This window comes from Lissotriton vulgaris, chromosome 7 (assembly GCF_964263255.1).
Source record: "Lissotriton vulgaris chromosome 7, aLisVul1.2, whole genome shotgun sequence".
Classification (NCBI taxonomy): Eukaryota; Metazoa; Chordata; class Amphibia; order Caudata; family Salamandridae; genus Lissotriton; species Lissotriton vulgaris.
The window spans coordinates 880,525,430-880,552,515 of record NC_141695.1 but is presented as its reverse complement, the minus strand read 5'-3'; the positions used below and the strand labels follow the sequence as shown (position 1 = coordinate 880,552,515).

General features: G+C 45.2%; 1 protein-coding gene across 1 annotated transcript in view; it reads right to left on the bottom strand.

Moving 5' to 3' along the window:
* ATOX1 (antioxidant 1 copper chaperone) overlaps nt 1–27,086 on the bottom strand; it is a 100,269-nt gene that overhangs the window by 38,149 nt on the left and 35,034 nt on the right. Inside the window, exon 3 of the mRNA XM_086931271.1 lies at nt 19,445–19,608. Within this exon, the coding sequence (XP_086787397.1) occupies nt 19,484–19,608 (125 nt within the window). The 3' untranslated portion in view covers nt 19,445–19,483. The remainder of the gene's footprint in view (nt 1–19,444; nt 19,609–27,086) is intronic.

Genomic DNA, 27,086 nt, shown 5'->3' with positions numbered 1-27,086 from the left:
GCCCAGAGGAACGACTGAAGTGAGCCCTGAGTCTAACAAGAGCTGCAGGGGCGACAGAAGACCAGAGCCTGCCCCCATCGGCACCGGTGGATACCTGGTAATTAGTTGCACCGCTTCTCTGGGTAATACAGACTTGGAGCCCTGGATCTAAACATTTGAGAGCACGCACATTCAGTTTACATATATCTATGAATTGGAAGGGACTGAGACAATCTTGGACTAAAACATTGCTTCTGCAAAATTCTGCTGGCAGACTCAACAGGCACACAGAGACTTAAGGTATTTATTTCTCCCACCCGCCTGCTCACTTTTTAAAAACTACCTCCTTTGTTCAAAATGGCTGGGGCCATAAAACTGTTAGCAATAAATCCCCTCCGGTACCTCTTGTGTCCACGAGGCTCCTCAGCTTAACTCCCCCACACAGAGATAAGAATCCCTCCCAGCTAGCCTTGAGCATTGCTTGCTCAAATAGAAAGTGAAATTCCTTACCCTAGGCTCAAAGTAATAGCAGCAGACAGAGGACTAATATCTCTATCTCCCCTGCTTGCATGATTGGGGAAGGGAAACTGCTCCTCCCTGCTATCTAAGCAACAGCAACAAACAGAGGACTACGGTCTCTATCTCACCTATTTGGCGGCCATTTTAGTCTAGTCTCTCTCTTGGGCGGCCATCCTGGACTAATCATTATCGGAACATACACTAAGAACTTATCATTTTAATCTAATCTCAAATACCGAGTACTTTGCTCAGTTATGTATTTACACCTTCTTGTAAAAGAATGTCTGCCTATTATTGCAGTATTATACTTCTACTTGTATTTTGACCTTCTGTACTGCACAGATTGCTACCTCACATATGAAAGATTGTTTGCCTATTTTTGCAGTATTATACTTCTGCCTGTATTTTGAACACTTGTAATGCACAGATTGCTACCTCATATACCTTGGTTGCTAACTAATGTCAGTTTTGATTCTTGAGTCATGTACATTACTGTCTACATCTGTACTCTGTTCTTATACTTGATCAGTAGTACACCTACACTTGTATTCTGCACTATTTTGCACATTTCCGCAACCTGCACCCATTCCCACTTTTCTCTCCTGGTATGCACCGATTGCTACCTCATATATCGCATACTTCTTTTGTATTCTTCACTATTATGCACAGTTCTGCAACCTGCATCCATTCTCACTCTTCTCTCCTGTAATGCACCGATTGCTACCTCATATATTTCTGGTTGCTCACTAGTGTCACTTCTACCTGTATTTTGTACATTTGTAATGCACAGATTGCTACCTCATATTTTGATTGCTCACTAGTGTCACTCCTACCTGAATTTTGAACATTTGTAAGGCACAGATCCCTACCTCATATTTTGGGTGCTAACTAATGTCACTTTTGATTTTTGATATTTGATTCATTTTTGTTTTTTTGATTCATGTAAATTGTTGTTTGCATTTGTATCCTGTCCTTATACTCTATCAGTATTATACTTGCACTTGTATTCTGCACTATTCTGCACATTTCCGCAACCTGCACCCATTCCTACTTTTTTCTCCTGTTATGCACCGACTGCTACCTCATACATCATATACTTCTACTGTATTCTGCACTACCCTGCAGTTATACAACCCGCATCCATTCTCACTCTTCTCTCTAATGCACCGACTGCTACCTCATACATCTCTGGTTGCTCACTAGTGTCACTTCTGCCCCCTAGGTTCACTTTTAACCCATGCAACTTGATATTTGCATCTGTAACCTGTCCCAGTATTATACTTCTACCTGAAGTATTATACTTCACTTTTGTATTTTGCAATTTACTGTAGGTATTTGCTCTACTGCACACTCTTATATCCTGGTTATGCTGGTTGATCACTAGTGCCACTTTTGTACCTTGTAATTTATTGTATGTATTTGTTTCCTTGCACACTCTTACATCTGGGTTATGTTGACTGATCATTAGTACCACGTTGTATTGTGTAACTTATTATATGTATTTGTTCCTCTGCACATGTGTACCACTATAGTGCATTACCCCATACCCTCCTAAACCACCATCGCAACATGGATCCTATCGGCAATCACACATATAAAATCAACTACCCACCGTCACTCACCAAAAAAGCCGCTAAACGCTTTAAACACAACTTCTTTAGGTCACACCCTGAAACCCACCTACTTCTCACCGGTCAATGGATCCCTGAACACTGATATCATATTCCACACCACACGCAGAGCGCAATGGAGAAAAGCGTTTATCACCTTACTCACCGTCTCCTCCACCAGGAATTCCACTCACAGCCTAACTCTCTCCATCACACCGTCCCAATTCTTCCCAGGCAGAGCCACCATCACTATTTACAATAACGGGATTGTCCTATCTCAATCCACAGACAGGAACCTGGAACTACTATACAACTTGTTCCCCACTTTCAAAGAGCACCTCTCCAATTCGCGGACCAACACTCCTATCTCCTCCAGTCCCACCATCCATGACCTCACAGCTCCTACCACCCATAACCCTTCTAACCTATCTCAGAGCCAATTACTTACTACACACTCCTCAATCAGGGACACACCTACCACCCCTGGCCTCACATTTCACACCCACAACCCCTCTATCCCAGTTCAGCACCAGGCAGTCGTAACACACGCCTCAAACACAGACACAGATCGCTCCCCCTCATACACCACTCACACCCCCACCCCTTCTACTAACCATCGGACCTCCACACATACCATCAACACTCCTCTCACACCTACAGCGGGCTTTAACACTCCGCTCACCCCTGACAGCACAGCTCCCACCCACAACACACCTAACCTAGTTCAGCAACAGAACAACACGCATTTTGTCAATTCTCCCCCTTTATCCCCCCCCCCATTCTCAGTCCCCATTACCCCCTAACCAACTACGCAGAACACACCTCCTCTCTTAATTTAACTCCCCCACCCCACAACAGGACCATCTCCAGTCCCACTTCCCCTCCTACTCTCAGCCCCCACTACCCTTCCTGCACCCCCACCACTACTAGCAGTCTCCCAGCCTACACCTTGACCCCCCCCGCCTACCATCAATGCCCTCACTCATACCACCAACCTCCCCCCTACCACAGCCACACCCCTCCCGCCCATAACCTCTTTCCTCCCTAACACCATCCCGGACACTAACACAACGCAGACCTGCTCGAACACCAGCCCACTCTCCCACCTGCACGCGAATTCCCTGGTCAGTCATTCACCTCTGACTACCACCCCCACCTCCACCACCTACCCCACGATGGACAACATCATGGCCACCCTTATGCAGATCAAAGAAGACATACACATCATCAAAGAACGACTCTCCACACACCACATACACCCCTCACCCACCTCCACCTCCCCTCCCAACTTGTCCCCTACCCCTCCGACTGACTCCCTCACTCAACACGCCCCACACCGGGCGTCAATCCCTGCTCATAGGCGCAGCAACTGCCCTCGTCCCCCTCGTCGCCCCTGCAACCCTTCACACAACCACACCCCCCCGCCCAACTTGTCCCCCACCCTTCCGATTAACCCGCCCACTCAACTCTCCCCCAACCTGACCTCAATCCCAGCTCGCAATCGCAACAACCGCCCTCGTCGCACCCACAACCCCAATTCTGACCTCAACACACTCACCCTTCTCCGCTCCTATGACCCAGCCCCCCAAAATCACACAACAACCCCACACCTCACCATTCCCACGATACATTCAAATCCCCTTAGACCCCCCACACTAAACAGTAGATTCTCCATCCCCAATAACCTTAGAAAAGTCCCTCTCTCTCTAGAACCATCTACCTCCCTCAACACACCCCGTCTCAAATGCACTCTCCTCAACTGCAGATCGGCCTCGAAACATTCCGCCGCCATTGCTGATCTCCTCTTATCGCTGGACCTTGACCTAATCATCCTGACTGAAACCTGGCTAACTGAATCTTCGAAACCTATAATGGACATTCTGGTTCCTCCCAACTACCACATTATCAGGCTCGACAGATCAGGCAAAATAGGTGGTGGAATCGCATGCATCTACAGGAACAACCTCTCTGTTCTGAAAGTCGATTCCACCTCCCTACCATCCCCAACATCCTGGGAATACATCTGCCTCGACATTATTAGTGAGGGCAAACCGATATGCTCTCTTCACAGCATTTACCACCCACCCAGGGACAACCTCACCTTTTCCCAACAAATTATGGATATGATCTCAACCAATTCCGGACGGCAGCTCACCCAAATATACCTTGGCGACTTCAACCTCCACAGGAACGATCGCAATGACGCGGTGGTAAATAGTCTTAAAAATTTCCTCGATGCCCTTAACCTCACCCAAATATGCGACAGCCCGACCCACGAGAAAGGTTCTATCCTCGACCTGATCATCTCCAAAGAGGACTCTATCCAACTCGAGTCCATCCAACCCTGTGACTGGTCAGATCATCATATTGTCACATTCTTCATCAATGATGAAGTTAACCCGGCACAATTCTCCAAACCCAAAGTCTGGAAAAGGGACATGAAAAAACTCAACCCAGGCTCTTTGCCCCCTAACAGTTGCAATCTCCTACTCCCACCGTCTGGCGCTACGGACGTTCAAACCTTGACTGACCACTATCGCAACGCTATGACCTCAATAATTAATGAGGCTGCACCTATGCAGCTAAAAAGAGTCTCTACTAAAATCTCCAATCCATGGTACGACGGGAGTCTCAATGAGGATAGACGAGCCATGCGAATGGCAGAGCGTACCTGGAGATCAGCTCCCTCTGCAATGCACCTAAAAGATCTGAAGAAAAAGAGAAACGCCTACTTCAGGAAAATAAAACGCTCAAAAGCAGACTTCTTCAGCCTCCAGCTCGACCAAGCAAAAAACCGCCCGAGAAAACTATTTGAGCTAATCAGAGCACAATCCAAGGATCAACCCCAACCACTCAACACTGTACGGGAGGCACCCTCCTGCGAAGACTTCGCTACTTTCTTTATCCAAAAAACTGACAACATAAAGAACGATCTCCTCATTGACGCAAGCCTCTACTCCAAACCCCAGTGCCTAGCACCCATTGAACCAAAAAACAATGCTACATGGTCAACCTTTGGCACATACTCGGAAGAGGAAATTGGCAAACTGCTCAGCACCCTGAAACCATCCAATCACCTCACGGACCCCCTTCCTGCTACCGCAGTCAAAGACTTTACCCCTTTGCTTCTCCCTCTCTGGACTAAAATTATCAACAGCTCTCTCCAACAAGGAAGCATACCTGACTCCCTCAAAGTTGGTCAGGTCACACCTCTACTAAAGAAACCTACAGCCGACCCCTCTGATCTCAACAATTACCGTCCCATTACCAATATTCCCACTCTCGCCAAACTGCTGGAAAAATGCGCACAACTACAATTGACTAAACACATTGAACAATTTGATCTCCTTAACCCTCACCAGTCAGGCTTCCGAGCAGGACACAGTACAGAAACTGCTATGACTCACATAATTGACGACGCACTCCAAATGCTAGACCAAAACGACACCTGCCTCCTCATCCTCCTTGATCTCTCTTCAGCATTCGACACCGTTAAACATGAGAATCTACTAGAACTACTAAACACAGAATGGGTTTATCTGGAACTGTTCTCAAGTGGTTCACTTCCTTTCTTCACAACAGGTCGCAGAAATTCAAGAGCAACAACCTGATGTCCTCGCCAATACCCGTAACGCTAGGCGTCCCCCAAGGATCCTCTCTTTCCCCAACTCTGTTCAACCTAGTCATGGAACCTCTCACCACTTTGCTACAAGCATCCAATGTACACTTTCACATGTACGCCGATGACACCCAACTTTATCTCAAATTACAGTCCCCCAAAGACATCTTGCTCCTGAACTCCACGATCAGATGCACCCAATCCTGGCTTGCCGACAATCATCTCAAACTCAATGCCCTGAAAACAGAGTTCCTTCTGATCTCGCCTCCAACGAAGATCTCCACCACCCAAATTTGGCTTAAACACCTAACCGCACTCAATGTCCAACCCACCATCGTGGACTCAGCAAAATCTTTAGGCATAACACTCAACACCACTCTCAACATGCAGCAACATATCAGCAAGGCAACAAAGGGAGCGAACTTCCAGATCAATACTCGGAGGAAACTTAAACCCTTCCTCCCAGCCAAAGACTTCCAAACCGCAGTACAAGCACTTGTCAAACCTCAACTTGAATATGGCAGCATCGCCCTCTGCGGACTCCCCCTAACTACAACCGCACCCCTAAGAGCTTCTCTAAACGCTGCAGCGAGACTCATCACTGGGTCAAAAAAGCACTCCCATATCACCCTGACTTGAAATCCCTGAACCGGCTGCCTTTTGAAGCCAGAATACATCTGAAAATCGCCTGCATGACACACAAGGCGGTACACCTAAACTCACCCGGCTACCTCGCTCAGAAACTGTCAATCTCTGGCGGAGCCAGAAACACTAGAGGCACAAACAATCTTCTGCTGAAACCTCGAAGATTCCGAAAGGAAAAAACATATAAGCGCTCCTTTTCAGGAATGGCGCCTAGGATCTGGAACTCACTCCCTCCCGAAACCAGGCTTATCTCTTCCACTACACTCTTTAAAAATGAAGTAAAAGCTATCCTCATGGCTAAATACACTTGAACTACTATCTCGAACACTGTTAATACTCTGCACCGATCTGTACTACATGTTTGACCCCTTTGCTTATTTGTATTTGTATTAGTTGTCCTATTACTCACATGATTGGCTTTGCAGCCACCTATTTGTACTGTTTGACCTATTGATTTATTTGTCTGATTATGCTCCTTCATGTACTATTCTTTGTAAAGCGCTCTGATATCTGCGAAGATCTTGTCCGCGCTATATAAAACTTTCAAAATAAATAAAATAAATTTTACTAAATAATGTGCAGGTCAAATTATTAAATGAGAGGTTTAGGTGGGCCCCTCCTCAGTTGACACAGTAATGGGAAATTCACTTGACTATACCAGATATTAGTTACATGCCACACCTTGAGACCGGATTCGTCGAGACAGCTATCCACTCGTGGTCACACTTATTGGATACCGACAGCTTGGCTGTGCTCTCTGGTGAGGAAGTAGCTGGTTTAGAGACGCTCACCTAATGGTGCTATGTAATGTCAGCAATCCGTCCCAAAGCACAGAAGTCAACAGCCATTAACAACCTTTTGGGAGGCCATCAACAATCTGCTGGGGCACCTGACCGATGCCCCTTCTGTGTCTACAGACCAGCTGGGGGAACTGGCTCCCAGATAAGCATAGAAGCTCAGGACACTAAAGCAGATACCAATCTGTGAATGTCGCAATTAAAGAAAGAAATGGCTTCTCTGCGACAGGATTTTTTACTATTCTGTGTCGGAGTTTGACCAGTCTATCCATAAAGATGAACGCAGGGTAGACCAATTAGAGGAAATAATGGCAGTTGGAGCACATCATAGAGAGGTACTGGGTACCAGAGTTAAAGAACATGAAACTCACCATCAGGTTCTGCCTGACCGAGTCAATGATGGGTGAATATAAAGCTTGCAGTGCTAACTTGTGCATCAGAGAGATCAGAGACCGGATCTCCGGCAACGAGCTGGAAGATTATGTGCAGCGCCTCCTTAACTCCATTCTGAAAAGAAAAGAAGATGCTGCCAGTGACCACTGAGCATTCTTTGCATTTCAGATAGCAAAGAAATTGACTCCTCGAAGTGTTGACCTGGGTGTACTTTTTTAAGGCGAAGGAGGCTATTTTGAAACCAGCAAGGTTAACTGACTCCATAGTATAGAAGTATCTTTGTCTTCCACTGCTGTTCTGCCCTGACATTGACAAGTAAAGATCACTCAACATAGTAACAGGTCATCTTAAAAACAAACAGATCCCCTATAAATGGGCCTGTCCATTCTGCTGGATGTTAACTTTAAATGGGAAATTGACGGTTGCGACTTCAATAGAAAAAGAAACCAGCCATGAACTTCGAACTAGGTGTGGCAAGGAAGACCCAGATAAAACAGCAGAAATGCGGAGAAAGACATGGCAGAGACAGCAGCCACAGAAAGCCAGAAGAAAAGCCACCAACATGACACAAAGAAACAATTTTTCAGCCAGCAAAGCTGAACCCGACTCCAATTAAAAGACCTGTCCTAAAAAGGGCCCCCAGAAAGACAAAACGTACAGTATAGTAATTCTAAAATCAAGGAATGATCACCTAAGAACTGACCATCGCCTGGTAAAGTAAGTGCATGATCGACATGCTCTTTTGTTTTATCCCTCTCTTCTTCCTTTGCTGAATTCTAAACTCTTTCCTCTTTGCTTTTGACAAGACCCAAAGTCAGAGAGCGAGCCCCTCGTACTGCGAGGTTAGACCACTGTTCTCGATTAATACTTAGTAAGGACATAAGTCAGGGAGTTTTTTTGGTTCTCATATTGTCTGTTGCTAAACGCATTATTAGTGGTTTATGTAACCTCTCTGACACCATCTTCAGTAAGAACCAGTTGGCGAGAAGGACTTGGTTTACTGATTTCTCTCGTAAGTGTCCCTGATACGAGAATGCCTGGGAGAGACTTTATGAATCACGTTGAGTGGATGGATGAACTGAAGCAATGCATGTGATCACCTCACAAACCTTAACACAGCCTCAAGAGCACCTCGGACGATAACATTCCTGCCACTAAACAGTTAAACATAAAGCACTCTTGCATTGGCTTCATGTGAAGGGAGCAAATAATGTTGTCCCCCTTAAGGAGATCCACCTCCTGATCACTCATGCCGAACGCCTTAAGACTCAATATTTTTCTATACAGGTGGACTCCACTACCTCACAGGTCATAGGGGTGGCTATCCAAAATCTGTTAAGGCATTCAGAGTCCCCAATTCCTTTTGTAGAGACAAAGAAGGGCGAATAGCTGTCTGGCGAGGCATGCTCTAATGGCACCTGCTCTCAATAGTTTCAGTATATGGACCGAACAACAACAAGGAGAGGTTTTAATCGCCACTTTCTTCTTCATATCACTGTCTTTGTGGTGGACCATCCAGTGATAGCTGGGAGATATAATCTTACCTTAAATCCTGATATGGACAAGTTTGCTGCTCCATGGCACTCAACCCCGGCCCTACCGGCTGACAGGAGGTGTGAATGATCTACACCTTAGATGTTTGGCGACCTATGCACATGGCTAGAGAGCGCAGGAGAGTTTACTCTTTCTCCTTAAAGGTCAATAGGTTTAATTTGAGAATAAACTTTCCCTGATCTATGCCCCTCATGCAATTGTGCGCTCTCGAACCATGCTCCGGTTCTTCTGACATTCCAGGTGGCGTTGGGGACCCCATGCTTCATTCAAATATTAGGGTAGCCTCAAAGAAAGACTTAGGGGAGAATAAGACAGAGGCCAGTTATATGGGACACAAAGTTGTAACAAGAGGTGAACTGATCAAACACAAAGCTACCTTCTGTGGGACGGCTAAAGCTAGATGTCTTGAATTGAAGGCCAAGATAGCTAGTCTTGGGGGCATGGCTTGGCAAGCCAGCATGGCGGACGTGTGCTGAGCGAGCTCCGTCCAGCCCGAAATTAATTAGTCATTTATCCTGACTTTCCGAAGATAATTTGAACCCCGCTGAGACCCTGCAGTCCCTAGACATTGTGGACACCGTCCTCATCTGCAGCGGGGCTTTTTTTGGGGCTTGTGGCAGTGCTGGGGAGCCTCGACCGGGACAGGGCCTGCTGGGTCCAATGGGTTCCCTAGTGAAAGTTTTAAAAGCTATTTCATGCAACTGGCCCCTCATTATCGATCCGTAGTGGAGGATGCCCATGAGGAGGTGGTGGTGGTGTTTCATAAGCCGGGCAGGCCCCGGAGCAACAAGCATTCTATTGCCCAATCTCTTAAATACAGAGACAAAAATTCTGGCCAAAGCCCTGGCTAATCGTTTTCTGCCTCACATCACCAGGCTGGTCAACCCGGACCAAGCTGGGGTTATGCCCAAGAGGGCGACCAGACCTAACATCAGGCGGTTACATGTGGCAATGGCCGCTATCTGGCAGGTGGGTGAAACAGCGGCGCTTCTATTGGCTGATATGGACAGGGCCTTTGAGTCCCTGAGCTGGGTGTATTTGTTTGCATAGTTGTGAAGACTCAACTTTGGACCGCGCTTCCTTTCCTATCTAATGCTCCTACACACAGATTTGACTGTGTCGGTGCGGGTGGCTGGTGCGACCTCGTCCTCTTTCTCTATCAGGCAGGGCACGCGGCAGGAATACCCCCTGTCCCATTATTTATTTGCTCTGGCTATGGAGCCATTGGCTGCATGGGTGCACATTGATACACAGGTGCGGGGATTTGAATGGGCAGAGGGACTATCAGATAGAATCGCATTATATGCGGACGACATCCTTTTCTTTCTCACAGTCGTGGATAAAACGGGAACGCGGCTACTGCGTATCATGCAGATTTTTGGGGAGGCATCTGGATTATATATGAATCCCCATAAGTCCACGTTATGTATTCTCAAAGATCGGAAGAGCGTGTGGATCTCCTCTGTCCAACTGGCAGTGGGGGGCCAGAAATACCTAGGCGTGTTTTTGTCGTATGTGCCGGCCGTCTCCTGGGAGCGTAACCTGGTTCCGGTGTGGTAACGAATACACAATGAGATCAAGTCCTGGTCTTGAATGTCCCAGTCCATATGTGGCAGATCGGCCATTTTTAAGATGGTGGCACTCCCCCGGCTACACTATCAGCTACAGAACCACCCTTATCAGATCCCGTCCCGATGGTTTCGACAGGTGAATGCAGTGCTTGGCCAGTTTCTATATGAGGCGGGGGGGGGGGCGTTTAGCTTTGCAAACCTGCTGCTTGTCCACTTACTGTGGGGGGCTAGCGCCCTCAGATATTCTGTCGTATTATCAGGCCTCACACCTGCTGGTCCTTAATGAGTGGTGGTAGGGCAACAGGGATGACCCAGCATATGCGGTGGAGCTGCAACTTATGGGCCACCACTCACTGCATACACTCCTATACTCAGCCACTGCGGGGCTCACTTCCGTCGGCTACACGGGTGGTATTCCAGATCTGGAGACAGGCGCTGAGACGGATGTGGTGGTGGAACACGCTGACCCGGGAGACTCCCCTATGGAATAATGGATCTTACCATAGCTGGCGGCCCTATAAGGATTCCAGGGGTGGGATAATATAGGCATTTCAGTCCTAGCAGATGTGATGAGGGGGCTGACGCTCAAATCTTTTCAGGACCTTCAGACAGACTTCCTCTTGCCGCAGTCCCAGTTTTATCATGATCTTCAATTTAGGCATGCTTTATCCCTCAGCTTGGAAGGCGTGGTGTCCTTGCCAGACTTCAGCCCACTGGAGGAAAAAGTATTTATGGGGGACCTTGAGGACCGTAAAATCTCCCAGATCTATCTGTCCCTGGTTACTCACTGCTCTTTCTCGCTTCAGAAACTCCGGGGAGACAGGGGGGGGGGGGGTTGAGATGTGGGTCCACTGGAGGAGGAAGACTGGAACGAGGCCCTGGCTGCTCCACGAGGGGCGGCCCCTTGCCATACGACTCCACCTCATCCAGTTCAAATACCTACACAGGGTTTATTTTACAAGAGCGTGCCTGTGCACGGCGGGGCTGGTAGCCTCTCCTATGTGTCTTAGATGCAGTCGAGAGGAGGGCATATTTACACACACAGTCTGGCACGGTCCTTCCCTAGATCGTTTATGGAGGGGAGTGTTTACCTGCCTCTCGGAGGTTCTGGGGTGGGAACTTCCCCGCACATCGCGATTGGCTCTGCTTCATGATATGGAAGGAATAGGAGGCAATATTTACAAGCGGCATCTGATGCAATTGAGCTTCACCCTAGAGAAAAGGGACATTGCCAGGGCATGGAAGGGGCCGAGGGCCCCGCCCCTCTGTGGCCGTGCAGCAGAATGGCTTGAATTTCTGTATGGGGCTGGAACAACCCATTCTTGTTGCTAGGGGGTGCCCGAACAAGCACTACAAGATCTAGAAATGTTGGGCAGATTATCAGGGCTTGTTATTAGATCCACCACCAGCGACAGAGGCTCACCCGTTGGGCTGACTTACATACACATGTTGGGAGTGTGGGGTTGCTGGGGGGGGGGGGGGGTGAGGGGGTAGGTCCTCCTACTTTATTTGTAAGCTTTGCTCAGGGATGTAAGGGGGATCGGGGGGGAGGAGGGGAGTAGGGGTAAATGGTTATGTTATTCATGTTTTCATACAACTATGTAAAAACTGTCAAAGCCATGTCTTTTGTATGGTCTGATTGTGCAGTCTTCTCTGGAGAGCAGAGCCCTGCAATATATGTGTGACTTGACAAATAAAAATCTGTTCAAGAAGAAAAAAATTGATCGCTAGTCTCAAGACCAAGGGAATAGTCCGAGAAAGGTTTACAGGGACCTTCACTCCTGTAAGATAGAACTAGAACTACTGATGGTTAAAGACGCAGCCCATAACTTACTGAGCAATAAATAACTATATTAGGAGTAAGGAGACAAGGCTGATAAGCTGTTAGCATACGTAATAAAATTAAATCGATATTATTAAGACATCGGATGGTGCACTTAAAACCTCGGAAGAGGAAGCAATTTCGTACAGTACTACAAAATGGTGACCAAGCCACTCCTATCTTTCAGAATCAATACCTTGAGGGAGTCCTTTCTGGATATACTTCAAGACCTGTTGGAGGGATTGGAAGAATCTCTCAGAGAAAGAAATAAGGACTGCTATAAAATCTTTCCCAAACAGGGCTCCTGACCCGGAAAGTTTCATCTTTTTAAATTCTAGTCCATCCCCTTGACTAAACTCTTTGAAACATTCACAGTGACGGGTAAGATCACCTTTACGATGGAGATAACCCTCATGCTTATATTAAAGCCCAACAAAGATCCATTTAGATGTGATTCGTACAGGCACAAAGTTTGGTTAAATAGTGATGTCAGGATTTTCATCAGAATGCTCACAAGTGGAAGTTGGGATATGGCAACTAACAGTTTCACCCTACCCAACAAGCTTTATATGAGAAAGGAAAATGGGAGACAGTATACGATTAGCCCTGAAGTTGAATGGTGTAGCCTCTCAAGACCACCTACAGTTAGGGCTTCTCTCGCTTGAGGAGCCGGTCTGGGCCTAAAATCAGAAGTTTAATATTAGCACATTTTCAAGAGCCTTCAACTTGCAGAAATGTGATATCTCGACTGTCAGACCCCATTTTTTGACAAGATGCATGAGGCAGGGCTGTCCACTGTCTCAATCTATTTTTGCATTAACAATGAAGGCTCTGATTCATAGAGTAAACGCTAACCCCAAGATTACGGGTAGATCAGTAGCAGTGATCAACGCACTCCTCAATAAGCCCACAGCTAACCTGAATCAACTGAGCTATGTTTGACCAATCTCCCTGCTCTCCTATGCATCCAAAGTGATTAAGAAGGCCATCAACAAGCAACTCACAACCCACATTAAGCTTTACCATCTTCTAGAGAAAACTCAATCAGTATTCAGAAAGAACCACCACACCAAAATAGTACTCATCACAGCCACAGACGACATTAGAACTATCCCAGACCGATGAGAAATAGTTGCCCTCATCCTGCTCGACATCTCCTTAGCAATCAACAGTTTCCCACAACTCATCCTCTCTGTGACAAACAAGAAAACCACCACCAGAACAAACTTCAGCAATTACATACCTCTGGTTGTAGACTGGATGCGAACCAACTGCCTGAAGCTCAATTCTAACAAGACAGAAGTATTGGTCTTCGGCAACAAGAACTACCTATGGGAGGCTGTCAGAGCTAGTACCTACACCCACAGACCAATCAGGAAATCTAGGGAACATCCTAGACGACAAGCTTTACAGAACTGCTCAAGCCCACCCAGTGAGCACCTCCAGCTTCCACATCCTATGCATGCTGCAAAAGATCTTAAAATGGTCAGCACACCAGACGGACCATCACACAACCACTCAGCCCCAGCAGGCTGGACTATGACAACACTCTAAAACGGAAATTAAAAAAAAACTCCTACACAGACTCCAGAACATTCAGAATGCTGCTGCAAGACTCATACTCCACCTCCCACACCGCACCCACATCACACCGCACCTCAGTAAGCTTCACTGGCTCCTCAATCACACGTGCAGACAAATCAAACTTCTCATGCATACATACAAAGCCCTACAAACACATGACCAGAATACAGCCACATACACTTACAAACCCACCAGACACCTACGCTCTGCCTCATTCTCACAAACTACCTGCATCCACAAAACCAAGAGGGAGGTCACTCATTCTCCTACATCGCACCCAAGTCATGGACCAACAACCCATAACACATCAGAGCCTCCTCCTAATTTCTAGAGTTCTGCAAGAAGCTGAAGACCTGGTTCTTCGTATAAGCACCTCAGGGACCACGCAACCATACACCTGCCCAAGCTCTAGGAAAGCCTCGTTTGTGATGTGTGTTCTATCCAAATCGAGAAAACTGTTGAAGCAGATTACGGTAGCCTTGTTCGCAGATGTGCTGTGTTTTTGACAAATCCCACTAATTCTCTCCCTAAACTGTTAGAAGAGTTGTAGATATTCCAAACATTTTTGGATTTTCAAGTCAACTACAATAAATCAGTTGATCTACAACTGGGGTGGGCTACTTGAGTGGGGTCTTGCCATCATAGGTTACTTAAACGTATAGGATTAATGTCCCCCCCACCTTTGGATACCCTTTTCAAAGACTTATACAGATGGGGGCTGCTAGACATCTCATGAAGACTGAATAAAATTAAAATTACCCTCCTCCCGAGGCTTATGTATGCTGCAAGAAAAATACCCTTGATTTTTCTTCTTAAAGTAATTCAAAACATACAGAAAAAGATTATGGTCCTTCACTTGAAATGACAGATCACACAGAGTGGCGAGAAATTTCTAGATTGATCCCAGTGGAAGGGAGGGGTTGGGTTATTTATACATTTTTAACCTGGAACAAGCTCCTTGTGAACATCAGACGCTCTGACCCTGCACACTTTCAGGAAAGACCACAAGACCTGGCTTTCCGACTGACCTGGAGCTGCCCCCTCCCCCAGCACCTTGAGACACTCACGGGTGAGTAGCGCGCTATATAAACCCCCGATTGATTGATTGAATTCGTAGTGGCACAGCTATCTCTGGCCTTGACCTTTATTTCCAATTAAAAAAATAAAAAATAACCTTAGTACTGTATGGACCAGGTGTCCTGCGGGGTGCCCTCATCTAACCTACTCTGGCTGCCACCTCGTTCAAAAGACTTTTGGGACTGGTTATTGATCTTCGGTGATATTCCACTTTATCACTGACAAATGTAGTTCATTCATATCATGCAACAACTCACCTACATCCCCTCACTCAGATCATTATAAATCCAGACTTTCCACTAGGAATGTATGAGAGCAGTTACTCCACCTGGTCTGAAGGCTTTATTGCGGTTCTGGGCAGGGTGTATGAGATAGGAGCACTTAAGACTAGATGTGTGCCAACAACTTCTTCCTGAAACCACGGGACCTCTATAGAGTCAACCAAAATTGTTGCACAGGGCACGAGACCCTAAAGATATGGACATCAAAATTTCAGAGGACTTTTGCATACTCACTTAGAGAAGGGCGTCTGAATCTCAATTTGCGTAAAATACTAAGAAACCGGTTTCAAAATTATGCTGGATGGTACTTGCCACTGATTTGCCTGAGGGCAGAGTATGGAGCCTCAGTGGTTGCCAACATGGAAGTGATTAATCTTGTACTTATTGTCATTCATATGGGTCGGGCGGGGGGGGTGTTTGGAGGTAAAGTTGAAGGGGGAGTCGGGGGGTGATGTGCAAGGCTTTTGGGAGCGAGTCATCCAGGAAAATAAAAGGTAACAAGTTCATCTGGCACTGATCTCTCGAATTATCTAGTAGGAGGAAGCAGAATAAGCGTGCTTGTTTCCGCTTGTGACACTTACTGGCAAACTGAGATCTCTGCAGTTAGCAGTGATATTAACGGCATCTCAAAAGTGCAGGGCTCATCAACCCCCACAAACACACACGCATGGAATCTTTAAGCTAAAGAAATGTGGAGTAATTTTGCAAGATAAAGTAACTTATTTTGAGAGACTATGGACGCCCTACCTCACATATCAAAGACAAAGCCTGAGAGCTCTTCCGCCCGCACACTCAGCTGTTATCTGCAGTTAACGAGAAGAAAGCATCTCCTCATTAATTTGGATGGGTAGGTGTGGGGCGAACGCACGATCGGCGATTAAGATGATTGTACAATGGCTTTTGGTGAGAGTGCGGGGGATTTGTCTCAGGTAGATCATTGGAAAGTATGGTACTACCAGGAAACAATGTAGTGAACGTTACACCCCCTTACCCACATAAAATGGGAATATATTAAGTGTTGATCAGGACTGGTGTAAATTTAAAACGTTAAAATAAAGTGTTTATAAAAAGGAAATTAATAATGTAACCAATATAATTATATTTATCACATTCTTTGCCAACAAGCTTACAATAAAAACAGTCTCAAAAGTTTGAGCCATTTAATGTCCTTCAACTTCAAGTTGTCAAAAGTTGTTTTACAAGGAATTAAAGTTAAAACAGTTAGCAAATCTATGGCAACAATGAACTTTTCCTACATCATATAATAAGAGGCACAGAAATTAATACAATTTATTAATTAATTATAGCCTCCAAAATATGGAAGTGCGTATTCTTTGTGATGGCATTATCGTGCAAAAACCACAAGTCTGATTGGTGAGAGAGAAAAAAGATTGCAACAGCTTCACATCAAGCTTAAAAAATAGTGCTGATTTTTGTTTAGAAAAATCAACATGTTTACATGCTCTGCTGTTAGTCTTGTAATAAGACAGTTCTCAGTAAGACCAGCATTTGAAAACAGGCGTTCTGCAGGGACAGATGATGCGGGAACACACATGTAACTCTGCGCCAGTTTTCCAAGAGTTGGAAAACGCTGTGCGTTGACCTTCCACCATGCTAAAGGACTACATTCCAGGGAAGGACAAGGTTCTCTGAAGTAAGTGTTCAGTTCATTTTCCACTGCATTCTCCACATTACCTTTTACAGAATAATCTTCACCTAAAAGCATAACGATGGCGCTTTTCTTGGCCTCACACATGGTTTGGGGGGTTGGTTCTGCTAGTTCATTCACTTCAGCCACTTCCGTCTTCATTGGTTCGATCCCAGCCTTCGGAAGACTTTCTCCTACTGGGGATGCAAGTTGAAGAAGCTTTGATTTAGCTGTAACTTGGAGGACAGGTGAAAGAAACCGCATGTGCTTATGGCGTGGGTCCAACATGGAAGCAATCAGGGCTGGTTTGGCAGCAATGGCAGGATCATGGGGCTTCATTCGATGCTCCAGCGAGTGACGTACAGCAGCCTTGAAATTAGCAACATTTCCATTTTCAGCAGGTGACCCACTTCGGAGGTGAGTTTGAAGGAGGCTGTTGCAAATTGGATAAATATCTGAAATTGAGAAGGACTGTTCAGCAGATACTGCTGCTGTGGCATATTTTAAAGTGGAAAGTAGTGGCAAGATATCTTCTATGAACTGCCAGTTCTCATCTGGCATCTGAAGCTTTTGGGCAGCAGACTGTTTAGTTACAGAGCCATCTGAAAGGACAGCTGTTATAGCCCACCTCTGTTCACAGAGTCTTTCAAACATGTTATGTACAGACATCCATCGACTGCATGACTGGATCAGACAGTGCTGCTTAACCTGAAGCTTAGCTTGCTTTCTTACTAGTGCTTCTGCAGCCACGGAGCAGTGGTGGAAGTGGGCAACTAGTCTATTTGCAGCTGCAACAACACAAGCAACGCCACAAGAAGAAAATCCATCATCTATGGCAAGCTGCAAAGTATTGTTAAAACAACTGATAAATTCCCATGTGACATACTTGGGTACGTCGGCAAGCACATCGCTTGTATGATCAAGTACGCAAGCCAAGACTCGTCCTGCCAGTCCCCATCTTTCAACCACCAAGTGCAGCTTCTCAGCAACATTTTCTGCGGCATGATGCAATGCTAGACTTTCAGTATGTAGAACTGCTGTTCGAAGCTCCCAGTTTTCAATATAATGACAAATGACAGTCATGTAGCTCTCTGCAGTCAATGCCGTCCACCGGTAGGTGGTGAATGCTACTTGAACAGCAGCTCCCAAGTGTTCCCTAAGAGACCTGACACAGTTGTCATAGCACATTTCCAATCGAGACATCACCGTCTGTCCCCCTGGTACACAGTACTCTGGTTCAACAAAACTCATCAGCGCACGAAAACCTGTGCCCTCAACAACACTTACAGGCAACATATCGGTGATGATCATGGAGCACAACAAATTGGTCACTTTTTCGGCACGTTGTCTGCTGCATTTTCTTGAATTGCCGGACTCAACTGCCATCGAGGTTTGATTTTTCCTTTCTTTTGCACAGGATACAGAAGGATGCTTCAGCCTCAAATGGTTCAACATTGTTCCAGGACTATTTGCATACTTCAGCTCAGTTGCACACATTTTACACTGAACTGCATCGTCTCTAATTTTTGTGAAATAATTCCAGGCTTTACTCCTTTTTGCTCTCTCCATTTTCTGTAAGCTCAAAGGACCCCCGTACTTCTGATCATTTGCAACGTCTCTATCACCCGTGCACTGTGTTGACCTCTGCTCTCATTAAAGTGCTACCAGAAGCACAATGACCGCTTTAATCAAGAAAACATTTACATTTTTTGATTTTCCTAATAAATAGTCGATCAGAAAGAGTACATGCATGAGGCTGTCATGTACTAATACATATGTACAACAGCTTATACAAGACCAAAACAAACTTTCATCAAATCACAGAGATTGCTCTAGTAATGTGTTTGTGTCACACATTCGAAGGCGGATTAAGGGCATATTGCTAGAGGACTGGGCCATTGCCTATAACACAGTGGACTGCCACTGTATAACCACAAAATATTCTCCAGAACATTCTCAATGAATTTTGATCAGGCAAACTAAGCCAGTATGGGTGAAGGCATACATGGGAGCAGAGTACATATAAAATCTTGAATGTTTTAGTACATTGAGATTTGACCAAAGGTGTTGGAGAGTTTTCAACCAGTTTTTGATAACCATCTAACTGCCTTCGAGGAAATGTACCAATTCTTGAGGTAAAGCACAACAAATCAGGTATCAAAAGGCAAAGTTCTGTTCATACTTCTGAGCAGATCAGTGCACTTTTCAAAACCGCTTTTTATTCAGGCAAATAAACTAAACAATTTCCATGTTGGAACTTATTGACTGAAGGACGAGAACAACTAGTTATAAGAAATGCATGTGCAGCAACCTGGCAGCCCTGACAGTCGAAACGGTTTCCCCACCTTCGCCTGTCGTTAGGATGGACGCTGACGACGTTCAGGCTACTTCTCTCCAATGTATTTTACTTCTTTCCCAGTCTTCTTTAAGGTGTCCAGTAGGGTGTCCACATTGTGGTCAGACTCAATGCAAACAGTCTTGTTATCCAGATCAATGTTAAACTCCACCCCTGACAATGAAAGAACATTTTTAATCATAGTTTTTATACAGCTCCAGGCATGCTTCAACGTTAGACACAAAACACAATACCAAACAAAGTCACACAGAGATGAACAGTAGGACAAGGCCAGAGAGAGGATATAGAAAAAAAGAAAAAGCTACTTACATGTAACTACAGTTCTCCTGCAATGGTATAGTTCATAGATTTATATCCTTCATTCTCTTTTTTTGGAGCAGGGAATCCCAGGTAACATTACAAATAGCAGCGTGAGTTAACAAGCAAAAGAACAGGTTCCATTTCACAGCATATTTACTTTATTGTGATAGTCCATCAGCCAATAAGGTTAATAAGCTCCTCCTGAAAGTCACCAGTATTCAGATTTCTAAGCACTAGCATGCACGGAATATAAAGATCTGGGTCATGTAATGATACGCACATGTGCGCAGAGATGTAGAATGAAACTGTGCATCCATTTTTGTTTCAATTAGTGCGTGTGCTACTGCAAGAGACACAGTTCATCAACACTGACATTAGAGAAGTTGGTGTCAGTTTTCCTAAAGTATTGCTGCAGCAACGCAGAAACATAAAAAAAATTTTTTTTCATGAAAACACATATTCCTCTTTTCTAAGTATTTTTATGAGATGCACTCTCTGTAGCAACATATCAACTGCAGAAAAATACATTTCTTGGAAAAACAAGACAACAAAACCTCATTCTACGTTGGTGTGCATTTAATCATAGCATTGCCTATACACAACTATGCTGGATTATACAGCAGTACTACTAAAATTAATGATACCACTTACATAGATTCTGTCCATTTCATGGAGAAGCTTTTCTGAATGTTCTGTACCATAAGGAGCTAGGTGAAGGTATTGATTAATATTTCAACATAAATGTGGGGTTGATTCAGAGCCAAGCCACCACCACCTAGTACTGCCTAATCAGTTGAGCTTAGCTACATCGAACAACCTTCGTACCATATTTACGGTAATGAGTAACCTCGGTCTAGAACTAGCGGTCTCAGTCTCTTTGAATGCGGCAAAGGCATTTGATTCAACTTTTGTCATCAGTGCAGGCTCGGTGTGGGCTTGGACCCTACCTGCTAAGATTGATATATTTACTATGTTTGAGCCGAAAGCTTGCATGTGCATAAATGGGTATGTATCCGCATCGACCACTGGCATGTGCTGAGGGTGCGTAATGCATGTCACAACACTTCCTTTACGTCGGTTTAGCTCTTGCCATCTATGTTTAGAGATGATATGTTCTAATTCTCCTGGGGTTCATTTATCACTGATACTAGGGGGAACTAAAATTTGTATTCCGGTCAGGGCTACATATAAATTGAAAGACATTGGAAATCTTACCTCTCGCGTAGGCCACAGCTCCGATGGAGACAGAGTACTCTTTACGATGATGCTCAAACTCAATTTGGTATTTAGGTGTGAAGATACAATTGGATAGCGATGCAGTGCTCACAGAAACCATGGTACAGGGCTTCTGTTATCAATGACAGGACAAAGTGTCCCTGTTAAAATAGTTAGGTCTATGCTATGTAACCAGTTTGTCAATTTTACTATCACACCTAATAAACAAACACTTTTCAAAACATGCTCCTGGATTCTGAAATTTACACTGGGAGGGAACCGGGTCCAAATGAAATAGGATATTTTAACATTGCCATGCGCCAAAGGAAGCCAGTGGCCCAGATAAGCAAAGATTTGGGAGACTGCTGTTAAATGACACATTAAATATTGTTAGAAGGTACACTTCTATTCACCCACATCACAGCAATACTTGGGTAGGTTGCCAAGATGACTAAAAATAGTAAGAAAAGCATTGTTGATGTTCCTGTTGAAGAGACTGTGTGGCTATAAGATGGATGAAGAGCCTGTTGCCACAAATAAAAGACTGGTTCAGGAACTTCACATAATATAATGAGAAACAAGAAGCAATTGCGACACTGAAGACCACGAGCTGGCTTCGATGGACTATATAGGAACCACTTAAAGGATAACCAGAACATCTTGGATGCAGTTAAGTACGTAGAGAGGAATGTTTTAAAAGTATAATAAGACCAATAAAGGGATCAGACGGTTTAGAACAAAGTGTTCTGATATTGGTCTGTCGGGTTAAGCACATTAGGTGGGTAGATGTGGTGCAAGGGATGTGAAGTCATACCCATGGATATTAGCTGTGCAAAGCTGGTAATGCATATTTAGACATGTGCATGTAGTCCAGGGTTCATACTCAAATTAATTACTCAATGTAAGAATGTGTGCACACATGTGGAATTCATAAGACTGTTATACATTATTATGATTCATTGTCTGCTGCGTGATCTGCAGATTTCAACAAAACAACGTTTCTAGCTCAAACGGTTTAAAGTTACCAAAAATGAAGCAACACGTGTGGTTGCACAGTGTAAGACCCTTTGCAAAGGTTGACTGGTCACCTTACAGTTCTGATAGCTATATTGAGGTAATTAACGGGTACTAATGAGGTGCAGCCAATACCAAACAGTGTAAAAATGACGGAATAATGTAGTAATACTATCACAAAATGCACTGCATTATGCCCCATAATTTACCTTCTTGCGGTCATATAATTCCACAGGCCCTGCTTAAAATGAAGTGCCAATCAACTTTAATAAAAGTATATTAGCTCTCAGCTCGTGGCGAAGTAGCAAAAAAAGGCTGTTCCATGATTATTTAATGATTCATTGTACCAAAAATGATTTGTCACTGTACGTTTATCTGGCTCTAGATAAGAGTTGAATGGTGGACCGTTGCTGAACCTTGAGACCACATTCAGTTGTAGATAAGGCATTCAGCAGTTGTGAAGATAATGGGCAAAATCATTTTTCACTGTGCTAATCACCAACTTTCTTCCATACCGATGCATAAGGCACAGTAATAAAAATAGCCCATGTATTTTTCAGAATATATCTAGTTTGCCGTACTGTTGAAGTGTTCGGACTCCAGATGCTGGATGGTCAGGAGCCTTTCGGTCTAATGCAGTGAGCGGAGATCATAATGTAGAAACTGAACCCTCTCTTTAGATAGCAGAGCCTAGTCAGTTTTGTGAAAAGGTGGTTTCAGCTTTCTGTACAAATATTGCCCAAGTAGGAGCAATGAGAATTAAAGTGAATCACTTCTCCTTGATTTCTGTGTAAATGTGCAGGTTGAGGAGAAATTGAAAAAATACGCAAGCAAACATCCCAAACTAATTAATTCAAATAGGCTACTTCTGCCCACTGCTCCCCCATCCCGCTTACAACCAGATCCTGTTATCCAACAGTTTGCAATTCTTGTGCTCTCCTAAATCCATTTAAAGCTCTATCCAATTATGATAAAAATACATAGATTATCTTTTCTCATTTGACAAGGGTCCAGTGAGACAGTAGCCATTTCAACAATGGCAATAGCAGAACTGTGAAGCACCTTTTCTATAACCAGTGGCAAAAATGAGATTTCATTCCTGGAAGCTTTTTGGAGAGTTTACAGGGATAGACTGCGTATGAGAGTAGGATCTGCTTACTATGGTTACCCCCACTTTTTGCTGGTGTTTCACTGTTTTTCGACTTTAGTCTGGCTGGGGGCCTGCTAACCAGGACCCCAGCCTAGCTGCTTCCTCTCTAAATAAAATTGCATGTACATTAGGTACACTCCAGATTGGTTACTGGGTTACCCTTGTGAGTCCCTAGTATATGGTACCTTGGGTACTAAGGGCATAGGTGCCCCAGAGGTCTACCAGGGGGTTAAGCATGTATCATGCCACACCTGGGAAGTCTTCCAAAATGACACCACAGGACTGCTACTGCAGCCTGAGAAGGTGGTGCGTGCACCCCTTACTAAGATATAGGTTACCTATATCTACCTTAAATCATTGACACATATAAGCCTATCAGTCACTCCTATGGCAGGCCTTATCAATCCTGAAGGCCGAGAGCTTGGTTTTGTTTGAGAGGGTGCCCATGCATGAGCAGAGCCCCTCTGCAGCTTTCGGAGCCTATTCTCTGAGGCTATGTGATGCAGCCAGACCATATACTCTTAAGTGCATTATATATCCTCCCGGTTAATGCTAACTTTAGAATGGCTGCATGGAAACATGTTGTGTTTGGTGTCAAACACTTTGGAATCCTACCCCCCCCCCCCCCCCCCCGCCACCATCCAGTCCTGGAAGCAGGGGTAGAATTCCACCATTCTAGTAGGAGAGACATGTACACACTGTCCTAACCGGTAATAGTTTAAAAGAACCCTAGCTTCACAAAATGAATGCTGCAGCCACAGACACGGGTGTGACCTTCCGCTGGATGAAACTCCGGCAGGGGAGGCCTGGACAATAGGTTTCCTGTCACAGGGAGGTATAACTACCTCCCAGATAGGCTTTAGTGTATTGGGGCTGGGTGGGGGCACTCAGAGTGCTTTTCCGGCAGTGCTGGGGGCAAATTTGGTGTCCCTGTGCATACCCCAGTTCAAACCGGTTGCAGGGTCGCTCAGCCCCTGCTCTGGCGCGAAACTGGACAAAGGAAATGGGTGTAGCCACCCCTCTTTCCGGAACTTCCCATAGGTGGGTCCCCAGAGTATGTCTAACCCCTTTTCTTAGTACAAGTAAGGGAAACCTGGCAACAGGACTTTAGATTACACCTGGACGAAACGGATACTGAATCCTGGCACTTCGACGCTCTACTCAAGACTAGAGGATGGAAGAATCTCCCTTGGCGTCAAGGAGTGACTTCCTTGTTCAAACAGGCACCAAAGAAGCATCTTGCCAGTCTGCATTTCCGAAGCTCCCATCGCACTCCGAAGTATTTGCGACTCCGTACACGGACTCCTAGACTTCTCAGAGGCCGACCCGAGATCCCAACAAGCTGAGACCTGCAGCCTTCACGAGTGACATGGGACCGAAACTCCTGGACACCGTGCACATTTGCTAGTGCATCGACTTCCTGAGCTTTCCCGAAGTTGTGCATTGGGCTACTTGTAATCCAAGCCCCGAGCACCATCTGCACCAAAGATTGTGGGCCTACACTTCACGAGCGTTCCTTGAGCCGGCTTCTAGCAGTTCTGATAGAGGCCCCTTCGCGATCCCTGGTCCATCGACTGGTGAGTCCCATGAAGGTAACTCTACTTTCCTTTGGGCTTCCCTGGTTGCTCCAGACGTGCCCCGACTCCCCACCGAGTGGTGAGTCCCTCAGACCTTTCTTGTCTGCACCGAAGCCAATCTCTGCTATCTGCGTGGGTTGCTGTTCCAAGACTTGTTGGGTCCAATCCAGAACCCGACACCGCAGAACTCTACATCCTTCATGGGACAGCTTGAATCCAGCGCCTGGTCGTCGACACCTCCTGGTCCTCGTGGCTGAAGAGTCAAGCTTCACCTTCACCTGCAAGCACCCGACAGCGGTGGGCATCCGCTCATCGCCTTTCTGGTCACTGGCAAGTGACCCAGACTCTGCCCCTCTGCTTTCAGGTTCTTCACATCTCCGATCCAGCCTTGGATGCACCCGGACACTTTCCACTTGGACGCCAACAGCACTTTGCAGCAGATCGCCATTGAAATAGACGACGAAACCCGACACGAAAAGACACCTATGCACCAGACTTCCCTGGGTGAGGTAACTTGAGTACTCCGGTGCTCCTGTGGGTGTGGACTCTAGCACCTCCTAGTTCTACAGGGGTTTGCTCCAAGTCCTCTTCTAAGTGTCCTTTATCTCTAAAATTCCAACCGTGACGACGACAATAGAAGTTAATGGTGATTTGCGGCTGTGTTCAGACCCCGTGGGTCCCCTGTGTCACTACCTTGGGTGGTTCCAGGTGGCCCCAGCTGTTATAGAGGCTCTAGGCCTGGTCTCTATGTCAGTCGTGGTTCTTATAACATTTTCTTAATATATGGTTTGGTACGCCCCGGGTGCTCAACGTATATTGTGCTAATTTACTGTGTGCTAATTAAGTTTACTGAATGTACTTTTGCCTCTAGCCTCATAAAGAGACTAGGGGGATGGGTTTAGAATAAATACATATATTTTATACATATACCTGGTGTGATTGGCCTTTCATTTGGTTATTCACGAGATTATAGACTGGTAAAACAAGCTGCTTTACATTCCTCCAAGACTTAGCCTGAAGGCTGCTCTCCACAGCTACCACTAGGATAGCTTTCTATAAAGGTTGTCTTTAACCTACCATCAATAAGGGTGGTTTGGACTGGTGCAAGGTGCCCACTAGAATAGTGGACAGCATATGCCAGGCCAACTTCTCACACACTGTACACTATTCTGCACTGCAAGCTGACAGAAAGGAAGACTATTAGAGTACTCTTGTTACCAAACACGCTTATTACTGGATTTCTTCCCCATAGTGAATTTCACAGGATCCGGCGCAACTGTAACCAAATAGAAGATTTCTTCAGAAAAGCTGAAATCCTATCAGACAAATTGATATCCAGGGGCTAACCAAAACACCTAGCTCCCCAAGCGCGCCTGCTCCTGGGAGACATTGCTCACACAAAGGACTAAAGAACGCAATTCCAATAGATTAGTATGTGTTACTGTTTTTTTCTCCAGATTTAACTTTGGTCTCAAAAACAATGAAAGATAAAGGCAGCAGGTGACCTTGCATTGGAACCACCAAAGATTTCTTTTAAAAAGGGGAACATGTTTAAAAGATCACCTTGTGAGGGAAGCTATCCCCACAGAAAGAGCACCAGCTAAATTAACAAAACACTGGGGGATCCCATCTTTGTTTAGCCACTATAAATATGGCCGGTGCAGCGTATGCCAATATATAGGATTCAAACCTTTTGAACATGGGGACATACAGATAACTTTAAAGAATTTCTCAAATTGCAATAGCTAGCTATTTTTTATGGTATAGTCAGTCCTTGTGATAAAATATATAGGTAAAACACAATGAAAGCAAGATTTGCAAATGCCGGAATCGAAGGAGGACCCAATGCAAAGTCTTCTCTGCCCCTTTAGTGAAGCACTTCATTGAACGTGGCCACTTCTATAATGATGGCAAGTGTTCGTAGGACACCAGAAAAAGGTGGTGGAATGGAGTAGTTGCTAAATGAAGAGGAACTCAGATGGTATGATGAGAACTGGCAAGAAGACTGGACCACTTTGGTGTAACTTCCTACATAAGATACTGTTGGTCGCACAGACCCCCTAAAATTGACTTGGAATGTTGCCTCATACTATAAGGGCTAGTCGCGACTGCTACTCCTTTTTGCCACTATTTAGGTTGCTAGGTTTATTCTTTCACTTGGTCCGTTACTTTAACGGGACAATTATTAGTTTATATACTGCCCTTATTGTAATTTTTGATTATGTGAATTGTCATATTATATCAGTCAAGGTTTTGCTTTATTCTGTTCCATTCTTCCATTTCATCACAGCTGCACAGTTCTCACTAACATGGTGATTACATACTACCTTGATCCTCTGTTTCGACTACTATGTAACATGCACACTAACCCAGCT